Source organism: Cnephaeus nilssonii (genome assembly GCF_951640355.1).
Source record: "Cnephaeus nilssonii genome assembly, chromosome: 6".
NCBI classification, from domain to species: domain Eukaryota; kingdom Metazoa; phylum Chordata; class Mammalia; order Chiroptera; family Vespertilionidae; genus Cnephaeus; species Cnephaeus nilssonii.
In genome coordinates, this window is record NC_137077.1 from 14,528,230 (window position 1) to 14,541,099 (window position 12,870).

The 12,870-nt window shown below is 41.1% G+C and overlaps 1 protein-coding gene across 1 annotated transcript; it reads right to left on the minus strand.

Annotated features, from left to right (window-relative positions):
* Positions 1-405: 405 nt before the first annotated feature.
* Positions 406-10,802, minus strand: SPIC (Spi-C transcription factor; the record flags this gene model as incomplete). Its single annotated transcript, XM_079776005.1, has 6 exons — positions 10,762-10,802; positions 9,121-9,145; positions 6,871-6,964; positions 4,778-4,890; positions 3,233-3,341; positions 406-830 (listed from the first exon to the last, which is right to left on the minus strand). The coding sequence occupies exons 2-6, from the start codon at positions 9,121-9,123 to the stop codon at positions 406-408; spliced, it is 744 nt and encodes a 247-aa protein (XP_079632131.1). The 5' UTR covers positions 9,124-9,145; positions 10,762-10,802.
* Positions 10,803-12,870: the final 2,068 nt, after the last annotated feature.

The window sequence follows — 12,870 nt, forward strand, 5'->3', positions numbered from 1 at the left end:
ATAAACTGATGAACAAAGTAGATCCAGAGACATAGAAGCATGGAACAGACTGTAGAATCTCAGAGGGATGGTGGGTGGGAATAGATCAACCAAAGAACTTGTATGCAAATATGCATAATGCATGGACACACACACAATAGGGTGATGAAGGGCTGGGGTGGGCTAGAAGGGGTCAATGGGGGAAAAGAGGGCATATATGTAATACTGAACAATAAAGATTTAAATATAAAAGAGAAAAATCCTGAAATTTATAGATATTTCTTTTTTCAAATTTTTATTGAATTTTATCAGGGTGACTGGTTAATAAAATTATATAGTATACAATTCTATAATTTATTAGTTATACATTGTATTGTGGGTTTGGGGATTTCTGATGTTAGGAAATCATAATATGTAAGATTATATTTAGCAATTAGGGTAACTCAACTCATAGTAATTGGCATATGTATAGTTACAATTTGCATTCCAGCTATTTAAACTTAGATATCCTTGACCAGGTTGAACATACTGTGAGTAGATCTCTTTTTCCAAGAAATAAGATGGAGAGAGTCTTTGGAGAATGGCCTCATTGAATTGGTAAGTTAGTTTTCTCCGGATTTTGGTGATTTCTCCAGTTCTTCCATAATTCCTCAGTGCTCTGGCCATTTTCTGGTAAGTCATGGTCTTCCGGTTGCCTTTTCTTTTGCCCCAAAGTTGGGCAAGTTTTTCTTTGTTTTTTGATACAAACTGAAAGATGCCTTTGGTTTTATCTACCCACTGAATACAAGATGCCATCTCAGGATTACACAGAGATTCATGAAGGTATTCGAACAGTCGGAGCTTCTTTCTGCCTAAAAAGGAGGAAAACAACATCACACTCCACTCATTGCTGTAACAAGGAACATCCTCAGGAAGAGTTTATTGATGGACTACAACATGAAAAGCTGTCCTGGGACTGGTAGGCATGCATTTAGGGCCGTGGTCGGCAAACTGCGGCTCGTGAGCCACATGCGGCTCTATGGCCCCTTGAGTGTGGCTCTTCCACAAAATACCACGGCCAGGGCAAGTCTATTTTGAAGAAGTGGCATTAGAAGAAGTTTAAGTTTAAAAAATTCGGCTCTCAAAAGAAATTTCAATCGTTGTACTGTTGATATTTGGCTATGTTGACTAATGAGTTTGCCGACCACTGATTTAGGGCATCATTTTATGGGACTTGAAAGTCAAGGGTCTTTTTGACCTTGAACTTTCAACTGGACCTTTATTTGTTGGAAAAGTTGTCAAAAAATATTGTATCATCTTTCAATGATAAAGAAGCCTGGAACCTCTTTACCTGAATCTCCCATTTCTCATGTGTTCTTTTTCTCTAGTTAAATCTTAACTAGTATTTTTATATCAAGTGTTAAACTTTCTACAGACCAAAGAAACTGAGCCAAATGGATGACCAAGTTTAGTGGTCTTAAAGAGAAGCCCCAAAAGCCATTTTCAGAAAGCAAGTCATTTGAAGATCTTTATTCAAATGAGTTGTCAAAATGAGGTAAGGAGTATGAATCCATTTTGTAAAAGGCAAAACATTATGCAAATCTAAGTGAATTCAATAACAGAGACTAAGGTAAAAATGCGAACTCTGGGTCTGCATAATTTCTTGAAAAATCAAGTATAGAGAAAACTGGAGTGGAAAATGCCGAAATATCTTCATGACATTTTGTTATTGTTTATGAGCAATGACAATGGGCACTGTGATATTTTTTTATTGCTGTTACATAAACTGGTACTGCCAGAGTTTTTCTCGTTAGGAGCATAGCCCTTTATATTTTAGAACTACTAGACAGGAAACTTCAGGAAGATTTGTTGTGGTTTTTTGGTTGGTTGATTGTATATTTTTAGTGGAACAGAGAACAAAGGTGACCACCCGTTTTGTAACTTGGGGATTGGCCTATAAATGCCATGCCTCATCAGATCTGTCAGGAGCTAAAAAAAAATAAAAATAAAAAATCCATGGCCAAATTCCATTTCCCCCTTGAGAAATTAAAATAGTGGATTTCCAAATTGCTTTAAATAGCCTCTGGGGAGTCATACTCTTGCATCAGTCATTAGTCATCCAAAAACCTCAAAGGTTTTTTTTTACAAAGATTATCTTTTGCGTGGTATTATCTTGAATTTATGAACTGAGAAATGAAAGGGACTTACCAAAAACAAATCATGAATTAAAAGTCATAACCTTAAACAAACTCACTGCCTCTTATTCAGTGGTTAAACCAATTATAAAGGATCCTCAGCTTTTTAAAAAAAATGTTTAAATTTTTATTTTTTTTAAATAAAATATTATATGCTCATGGTAAATGATTAAGTAGAAGCATAAAGTGAAAGTAAAAGTTCTAGTCTATCCTACATATTTCTAGAAATTTTTCTTATTTTTTGCATATACAAACATGCATATTCTAAATGCTGCCCTGGCCAGGTGACTAGGTTGGAGTGTTGTCCCATACACCTAAAAGTTGAGGGTTCGATTCCCGGTCAGGGCACATAACCTAGGTTTTCTGTTCAATCCCTGGTTGGGGGCATACGGGAGGCAACTGATCCATGTTTCTCTCACATCAGGAGTTCAAATTTATAAAATATCAAATTATTATGGAACATTTTTTGCAGAAAACTTAATAAAGAAGATGATTTCTATCCCAAGGACTTCACAACTGGAATAAGAATGCTAAAATAACATGAAAAATTCCCCCTTTCGATACCTAAAATACAATATATACACATTATGTATTTATTTGAGCTAAGTGGATACTTTGCAGCTTTATAATATCTCTATTAAGCAATAGGAAAGCTCATCCAAGATGAATAGCTTAGTATAGTTCAGTCTGTCTGAGTTAAATTATGCTCAATCGTGATTAGAGAATATCTTGCAAATACAATTCCAAACAGATATGAAATCCCCTTAAAACTGCTTTGAGAGGGACCTGGTTTGTTTGTTTTTTGTTTGTTTGTTTTTTAATTTTTTTTTTAAATATATTTTATTGATTTTTTACAGAGAGGAAAGGGGAGGGATAGAGAGCCAGAAACACTGATGCGAGAGAAACATCGATTCAGCTGCCTCTTGCACACCCCCTACTGGGGATGTGCCCGCAACCAAGGTACATGCCCTTGACCGAAATCGAACCTGGGACCCTTCAGTCCGCAGGCTGACGCTCTATCCACTGAGCCAAACCGGCCAGGGCGGGACCTGGTTCTTTTACATGATGGATCCATGTACCTTTTCCTCCCTTTTGCTGGAGAACAGGATATTGTACCACATGGTTTTCAGGGATGTTCTGCAGAGATGGATGAATATTCCCTTCAAGACGGAGGTCCACAGGATGGTTCTATACAAACAATGAACAGGATGTTAAGTGGGACTTTCTATGTGGCCCTCAGTTGATGGCTAAAGTCAAAAGCTGGGGACAAAAGAGTGTTAAACATCCTCCAGATTCTCCAAAGCACTACCCTCAACTGCAGCCATATATCTCCCAGGGAGAACTAGCATATTATGCAGAGGACCTAGCGATGGAGGGTCATCTTTGGGTTTCTGAGGAGTTCCATATTGTCCTCTCCATGTGAGAAAGGACAGGGGGTGGCTTCCCTCCCCTAAAAATACCAATGAGAATGCAAGTCCAAAAAGAATCAGTGGTAGGAATTTAGGTGTCAGCAAAAAGGAGAGATGGGCTTCCCTTCTTGCTTTGGATGCCAAAGAGGAGATAAGAGGAGAAAGATGGCAACCAAAGGAGGGCAGAGCGAAGAAAGGGGACAGGAGTTCCTACCATTCCGTATGACAAGGACATGTGGATCTCCACGGGGGCAAGGGGCTGAACTTGAGTGATCTTACCACACCCCATGCAAGAGGGCTGCCCAACAGGCAAGGACTTCCCAACCACAAGAGGCAGTGCAGTGTGTGTGTGCCAGGCTGTGGGAATTGAAGTGGAAGGAGGGTTGCCAGATTTAACCAATAGAAATATTGGGCATCCTGTATTTTACCTGGCAACCCTAAATGGAGGCAGAAGAGCTTAAGCTGGAACCAAAAACTCCCTCTTCAAAGAAATGTCTCGTGGAAAGGCCGTGACAGAACAATTCGCAGGGTCAGAAAAAAAAAAAAAAAAAAGATTTTTGCATAGCACGGTTGCAAGTAATGACAGGAGAAAAAGAAAAATCATTTCCTATCTACTCCCCACTACATTAACACTGCTTTAATAAAATGGACACGTTATAACAATGTAAAAGAACACACGAATGAATGGAGATGGTGGGGATATTTACTTTTGCAGGAAGCTACTAAAATATAAATTAATTGGTTCAATACATGTAGTTACTGCTTGGGGGGTGGGGGATAGAACAGATGAATACAAAATTGTAGGTAAAGCCAGCGCAGGGGATGTTGGGGCCTTTGCCCTCTGGTTTTTAGGGACCCATCATAACTGCTCTGCAATTTTCCGGATGGACTTAAGAGAAGCAGTGATGTTAGAACCTTGAAAGCGCCTCCTCTTTCTAGAAGTCATTCGAACCAGTCTGCCGCTGGGTGAGGAGCAATAACAAAGGGCAGTTTCCTTCTTCACAGCACTGCTCATCACCGCCCACATTGCCTGTCAAATTCATACCCTGATTGATGGTAGCCATGAGTAAGCGTTTGCAGTCTGTGCTGTCTTTCAGCTGGGTTTCAGCTAGCATACACCAAGTGCCAAGGGGAAATCTGGTGCAAAAGGGAAATTTACCTGTTACTGAGGGGGGAGGAGGGGAAGAAGGGAGGTCTCCTGGTGTGTATACTCACTATCACTGTTTTCCAGTTATAGACAGGTTGCTCTGGAGGAAGCAAACCATAGTAGCTGGGACTTCCTATGACATGAGAACAGTGGTTGATGACATTCACGTAGTCTTTGCAATCTAATGTAAAAACAGAAAGAAATTTAAAAAGATAAAGTTTATGTTTGTGTGTATACGTGCTTATACGTATATGCGTATGTATGCAACTAGAGGCCTGGTGCACAAAATTCGTGCATGGGGGGTGTTCTTCAGCCAAGCCTGCACCCTCTCCAATCTGCGACCCCTCGAGGAATGTCTGACTGTCAGACATCTCTCTCACAATCCAGGTCTGCTGGCTCCCAACCGCTCGCCTGCCTGCCTGCCTGATTGCCCCTAACCACATCTGCCTACCAGCATGATCACCCCCTAACTACTCCTCTGCCAGCCTGATGGATGCCTAACTGCTCCCCTGCCGGCCTGATTGCCCCTAACTGCCCTCCCCTGCTGGCCTGGTCACCCCCAACTGCCCTTCCCTGCAGACCTGGTCACCCCTAACTATCCTCCCCTGCAGGCCTGATTGCCCCCAACTGCCCTCCCTTGCTGGCCTCAGTCACCCCTAACTGCCCTCTGTTGCCAGCCTGGTCCCCCCCCAACTGCCCTCCCCCCTGCAGGCCTGGGTTCCCCCCAACTGTCCTCTTCTGCCAGCCCAGTCACCCCTAATTACCCTCCCCTGCAGGCCTTATCACTCCCAACTGCCCTCCCCTGCTGGCCTGATCGCCCACATCTGCCCTCCCCTGCTGGCCATCTTGTGGTGGCCATCTCGTGTCCACATAGGGGCGGCTATCTTGTGTGTTGGAGTGACGGTCAATTGGCATATTACCTCTTTATTAGATAGGATTGTTTCCACCATGTTCTTTTCATCACTTAGCATTTCCCTAGAGTGTTTATTGCATTATGCTGGTATTACAGATATATTTTTACATATTCCATTTCTTCTACAAGAGCACATGCTCCTTGCAGGACGAGATCACATGAGTTCTTGTATCTTGGAACTTCCCACAATACCCTGTGTAAACTCAATTTTTAAAATATCTGCATCTCATCTAGGCTATACTTCTATAGTCTATGGGATTATGGGTAAGAAAGAATAGCATACTTATTTTTTCCAGTAGAATATATTTTGCTTGGGTGGGAGGTCTTTAAAATAAACTAGAATAATTGAAAAGTCCTTTCTGAAAATGTCAATAAGATATCTATAATAATAAAAGCATAATATGCTAATTAGATCAGACAGCCAAATGATCTTCCATATGTCACTCCAGACATCCTTTTGGATGAAGCCACAGCGGCAGGGGCTGAGGCAGAGGTGGTTAGGGGTGATCAGGCAGGCAGGCAAGCAGTTAGGGGCTATCACAGGCAGGCGAGTGGTTAGGGGTGATCAGGCAAACAGGCAGAGTCTTAGGAGCAATCAGATAGGCAGGCAGAGTGGTTAGGGGCAATCAGGCAGGTATGCAGAGTGGTTAGGTGCAATCAGACAGGCAGGTGAGCAGTTAGGGGTGATCAGGCAGGCAGGAGAGTGATTAGGGGTGATCATGCAGGCAGGAGTGGTTAGGAGCAATCAGGCAGGCAGGCAAGTGGTAAGGGGTGATCAGGCAGGCCAGCAGGCAAGAGGTTAGGAGTCCGCGGTTCCAGATTGTGAGAAGAATGTCCAACTGCCGGTTTAGGCCCAATCCCGCAGGGATCCCTATGGGATCAGGCCTAAACCGGCAGTCGGACATCCCCCGAGGGGTCCCAGATTGCGAGAGGGTGCAGGCCAGGCTGAGGGACCCCTCTGCCCCCATGCACAAATTTTGTGCACTAGGCCTCTGGTGCTTAATAAAAAAGAATGATATGTCTTAGTATTCCTGTATGGAATGTCATTCTCTATGTATTCTGGATTTTATATGTGAGACTTTAGTTTGATTTAGGCGAGGCAACCCTGGATGCATTTTGCCTTTGTTAGAATTAATTCTAGCTGCATTGGGTAAAAATGGTCTTCTCTGTTCTTATCATTATTCTTGCATATGTATGTTACCAACCAGCCATTTGATGGAGCAGCAGAAGAAGGGGCTAACATCTTACCTGGAGGGTACTGAAGATCTCCAGCTGAATGTTGCCTCAGTACGTCAAAAGCATCTTCAAATGCTTGGCCCAGCCTATCTTGTTCGACAGAAGCCTGTTAGAACAATGGCAATGCTCTGGAGTTGCAAAATTACCAATTGGAGGGTTTCTCAACCATGGCACTATTGACATTTTAGGTTGGCCAAGTCTTTGTTGGGGGGGGAGGGGGGAAGGGGACCCTGTCCTGGGCATTGTAGGATGTTTAGCAGAAACCCAGGCCTCCATCCACTTACTAGCTGCCAGGAGCACTCCAATAGCTGTGACAGCCAAAATGTCTCAAATATAGTCAAATATACCCCTGGGGACAAATTCAACCCTGATTGAGAGCCAGTGCTCTATAATATCATATTTAGAGACCAGTATTCATACTATATAGTATAGTAATTTTTTAAATCTGTTTTTATTGATTTTTAGGGTAAGAGGAAAGAAAAGGGAGAGAGAGAAAACTGATAAGAGAGAAACATTATTGGCATAGTTGGTTTGGCTCAGTGGGTAGAGCATCGGCCTGTAGACAGAAGGATACTGGGTTTGATTCTGGTCAAGGGCACGTACCTGGGTTGCAGGCTCCTCCCAGGCCTGGGCCCTGATGCAGGAGGCAACCAATCATGTGTTTCTCTCACATGGATATTTCTGTCTGTTCGTCTCCCTAAAAATCAATGGAAAAATATCTTCGGGTGAAGGTGAGGATTTAAATTTTGAAAAAGAAACATCATCAATCAGCTGCCTCCTGCACGCTCCATGCTGGGGATTGAGCCTCCAACCTGGGCATGTGCCCTGACCAGGAATCAAACTGGCTACCTCCTGGTGTGTAGTTCGATGTTCAACCACTCAGCCACACCAGCTGGACTATAGTAAAGTATTTTAACATTCTTGTGAATTTTTTCAAGCTGGAGACTGATTTGGAAAAAGGGATCAAGAAATTAATTATCTTTGTGGATAGAGCGTCAGCCTGTGGGCTGAAAGGTCCCAGGTTCGATTCCGGACAAGAGCATGTACCGGTAGAAGGTGTACAGGAGGCAGCTGATTGATGTTTCTCTCCCATTGATGTTTCTAATTCTCTATCCCTCTCCCTTCCTCTCTGTAAAAAATCAATAAAATATATTTAAAAAGAAATTATCTTTAATCAAACAGAATCTGAAATGTTACTTAAGAACAAAATGCTCTTCGTTTCTTTTTCTTTTTCCTTTTGTTAATCCTCAACCAAGAATATTTTTCCATTGATTTTTAGAGAGAGTGAAAGGGAGGGGGAGAGACAGAGAAAGAAACATTGATGCAATTGGTTGCCTCCCACAAACGCCTCTAATCAAGCCTGCAACCAAGACATGGTGCCCTTTGGTATCAGGGGTGATGCTCCACCCACTGAGCCAAACTTGCCAGGGCTGAAATTCTCTAAATTTCAAAAACTAGCCCTAGCCGGTTTGGCTCAGTGTATAAGAGCATCAGCCTGCAGACTGAAAGGTCCTGGGTTCGATTCCAGTCAAGGGCACATGCCTGGGTTGCGGGTTTGATCCCCAGTAGGGAGTGTGCTGGAGGCAGCCCATCAATGATTCTCTCATCACTGATGTTTCTATCTCTCCCTCTCCCTTCCTCTCTGAAATCAAGAAAATCTATACTAATAAAAGGGTAATATGCTAATGAGACTGGGTTGACTGGATATCTTCCAGTCATCCTTCCTTTCTTCCAGACAAAGCCACAGTGGGGGCTAAGGCAGAGGCAGTTAGGGGCGACCAGGCTGGCAAGAAACGACAGTTAGGGGTGATCAGGCCAATAGGGGGGAGCAGTTAGGGGCCAGCAGGCTGGCAAGAAAGGGCAGTTAGGGGTGATCAGGCTGGAAGGGGGGAGCAGTTAGGGGCAATCAGGCTGGCAGGGGAGGGCAGTTAGGGGCAACCTAGCTGGCAGGCAGAGGGGTTAGGGGCAATCAGACAGGCAGGCAGAGTGGTTAGGGGCAGTCAGGCAGGCAGGCAGGTGTGCGGTTAGGAGCCAGTGGTCCCAAATTGTGAAAGGGATATCTGATTGCTGGTTTGGAGAGGGTGCAGGACAGGCTGAGGGGACCCCCCCCACACACACATGAATTTCATGCACCAGGACTCTAGTAAATAAATAAATTAAAATAGAACTGTTGTGCAAACCATTGCTTGCTCTTATTAATCTGATCCACATATTTTACTTTCAAAATGGAGGATGAATAAAGATTTTTAAATGGCCACTTACCATACTTCTTATTAACTTGGAAGTTCTGAAAAAGATTAAGATTTAAAAACCAAAATTAAAGTGTCTCTATTTAATTTTCCTCTGAATTAAAAGATCTTACTCAAATTTTTTTCTTAAAATGTCTTACATAAACCAAAAGCACCATCTGAATCCTATATGATGAGTACAAATTTTCTTCCTATAAATATTTTTTTTTGCTTTTCTATCATTATAAAACTTCTTCAATTTAAAAAAGCTAAATAGAATTAATTTCCTACATGGTTTAGCTTATAAGAGAATACAGAAATAACTCAGGTATGTATTTAAATATTTAAAAGTATTTCTAAATTCTGATAAACAAAATCATTTTCTACCTCACACATAGCTATTTGTTTTTTAGCAGTGATTTTTTTAAACATTTCAGATGTTATATAGCCTTCAGAGAATATGGTGAAAGACACACTTTTTTTTTTAATTGATTTTTTACATAGAGAAAGGGAGAGGGATAGAGAGTTAGAAACATCGATGAGAGAGAAACAGCGATCAGCTGCCTCCTGCACACTCCCTATGGGTATGTGCCTGCAACCAAGGTACATGCCCTTGACGGGAATCGAACCTGGAACCCTTGAGTCCACAGGCCGATGCTCTAGCTACTGAGCCAAACTGGTTAGGGCAAGACACACTTTTTCTCTTATGAAATATAGAATTATATCACAAATAAAAATATAGCCTTTGAAACCCATCCATGGACTTCCTAAAATCCTGAGTTAAGAACCCTGATCCATAATTTTATGTTATCTACTTTCTTATCCCTGTAAATAATTTAGATTTTGTTTTAAATAAACAATTATCACACTGACCCACATTAAATGTTTTTTAACTCTACATTCTATAAAACTTCACACACACAGATAAATCCATATAACAACATTGTAACCAACATTGCTTATCATTTCATTTAGCACACCTAACAACTGTTTATACAAGTTGTTAACATTTATTCTGCAAACACAATGAGCTTACTCTAATATTTAATATGGCATTATACAATGAGGTGATAGGATCTAATGCTATAATTATACATATCCAAAACACATCAATAAGTCAAATATAGAAATTCTGTTCAGCTCTTTGAAATCACTATATCATGTCAGTAAAAAGAGAATACGAAAAGAAAAGCCATAAAATAGGAAACTATTGAGATGATGGGTGTTAACTAATATTATTGTGGTCATCATTTCCTAATATTTGCTTATATCAAATCATCATGTTGTACACCTTAAATTTCTAAAATATTATACGTTAATTGTACCTCAAAAAAACTGGGAAAAAATGTATTTTTCAAAAGCCACGTTAATGACTTTCAATTAAATATGCCTCTACTCGCAAGCGCCAAAGCAAATACATGAGTGCTGTACTTTGAATTAAATACTTAAATGAAGCTACTCCTTTTTTTACTACAATACCCCACGAAACTGCCACAACTCTCAAAAGTAGCAAACTCAAAGGGAAGAAAAAAGTTTGAAAACGTATTGATCACTCAGCTGCTTAATATATCTTGTATCAGGACAGGCAGTAAATAGAAAACACTCGTTAGACCAAAGGAGAAAATTAATAACCATTTTTACAAGATGCTTTGAAAAGAATAAGCGTAACACTTACCAGGAAGGCACTTCAACCCTTTACAATGATGTTTCATGAATATAGAAATTGTTAAGACAGAACTGTCAAGAACTCACTGCAGAGTTGCATTAAATAGCTGTTTTTAAGGAAGTGCTACAAAAGGGGATTTTTTTTAAAAGATACAGTGCCTTCATAATTTCTATTTCATGAGACAGCCAGTGGACACCAGGGGCTAATATTTTGAAGAGGCGCAGAATAGTTTGTATCCTATGGGCCGAAAGCATTAGAACAAACCCCATGAAACCCCCACCCAATGTAAGTTGCAGCCCTTAGGCCTGCACAGCCCTATTGGAAACTCTAACCTGTGCAATGCTTGCCCCTCCTCTTTTTTTTAATTCCTGTTACTTCTCCCCTGATTCTGGACCTTAATTGCCTTTCCTTCCTTTTTTTCATATGTATTTTTTATTTTTCTTAAATATACTTTCATTGATTTCAGAGAGGAAGGGAGAGAAATCAATGAGAGAGAATCATTGATTGACTGCCTCCTGCACACCCCCCTGCAACCTGAGCACGTGCCCTGATCAGGAATCAAATTGTGACCTCCTGGTTCATAGGTCAACACTCTATCACTGAGCCATGCCAGCAGGGCAATATAGGGCCTTTCTTGTTTGAACTATTTAGCAGCTGTCTCACTCTGATCTCCCCAAATGGGTCTCTTTACTCTCAAACTTCTTTACTCATACTGTGATTTACTGATCACCATACGGACAGTTTTTAAAGGCATAGGCCTTGCCTTGGCATTGGAGACTATTCATTCCAGCCTTAGTTGTATTGACCATAGTTCATTTTATTTATTCATTTATTTACTTATTTATTTATAATACTCACCTGATTATTTATTTACTTATTGACTTATTTATTTACTTATTTATTATTTATAATACTCACCTGAGGATTTTTTTCCATTGATCCTCGGAGAATGGAAAGGAGGGAAAGAGAAACATTGACATGAGAGAGATACATATTGGTTGCCTCCCACATGAGCCCCGACCCTGAGGCCAGGGATCAAACCTGCAACTGAGTCCAGCCAGTGTGGCTCAGTGGTTGAGTGTCGACTTAGGAACCAGGAGACCCCAGTTGGATTCCTAGTCATCAATTCCCGGTCAGGGTGCATACCCGGGTTGCAGGCTCAATTCCCAGTGTGGGGTGAGCAGGAGGCAACTAATTAATGATTCTCTCTCATCATTGATATTTCTGTCTCTCTCTCCTTCTCCCTTCCTCACTTTGAAATCAACAAAAAATGTATTTTTTAAAATTGCCCATATTACCCAAAGCAATCTACAGACTCAATGCAATCCCTATTAAAATACCAATAGCATACTTCACAGACCTAGAACACTCCAAAAATTTATATGGAACAACAACAAAAACTGAATAGCTGCAGCAATCTTGAGAAAGAAGCACAAAGTTAGAGGAATCACAATACCAGATATCAAGTTATACTACAAAGCCACTGTGCTCAAAACAGCCTGGTACTGACACAAGAATAGGCATATAGATCAATGGAACAGAACAGAGAACCCAGAAATTGACCCAAGCCACTATGTTCAATTAATATTTGACAAAGGAGGCAAGAGCATACATTGGAGCAGAGACAGTCTCTTCAATAAATGGTGTTGGGAAAATTGGACAGGTTCATGCAAAAAAATGAAACTAGACCACCAACTTACACCATACACAAGAATAAACTCAAAATGGATAAAAGACTTAAATGTAAGACGTGAAACCAAGAAAAGTCCTAGAAGAAGCCATAGGCATCAAAATCTCAGACATCTCTTGTAGCAATATGTTTACTGATACATCTCTTAGGACAATGGAAACTAAGGAGAAAATAAACAAATGGGACTACATCAACATAAAAAGCTTCTGCACAGCAGAAGAAACCAACAAAATAACAAGAGCCCACTACATGGGAGCGCACAACTGGTAAGCGGTTGTATCATTCATTGGTTGTATCAACTGACACCTGTCAAATAGCTATCATCAACAAACGACAAGTGTTGGCGAGGTTGTGAAGAAAAGGGAACCCTAGTGCACTGCTGGTGAGAATGCAGACTGGTGCAGCCACTGTGGAAAAGAGTATGGAGT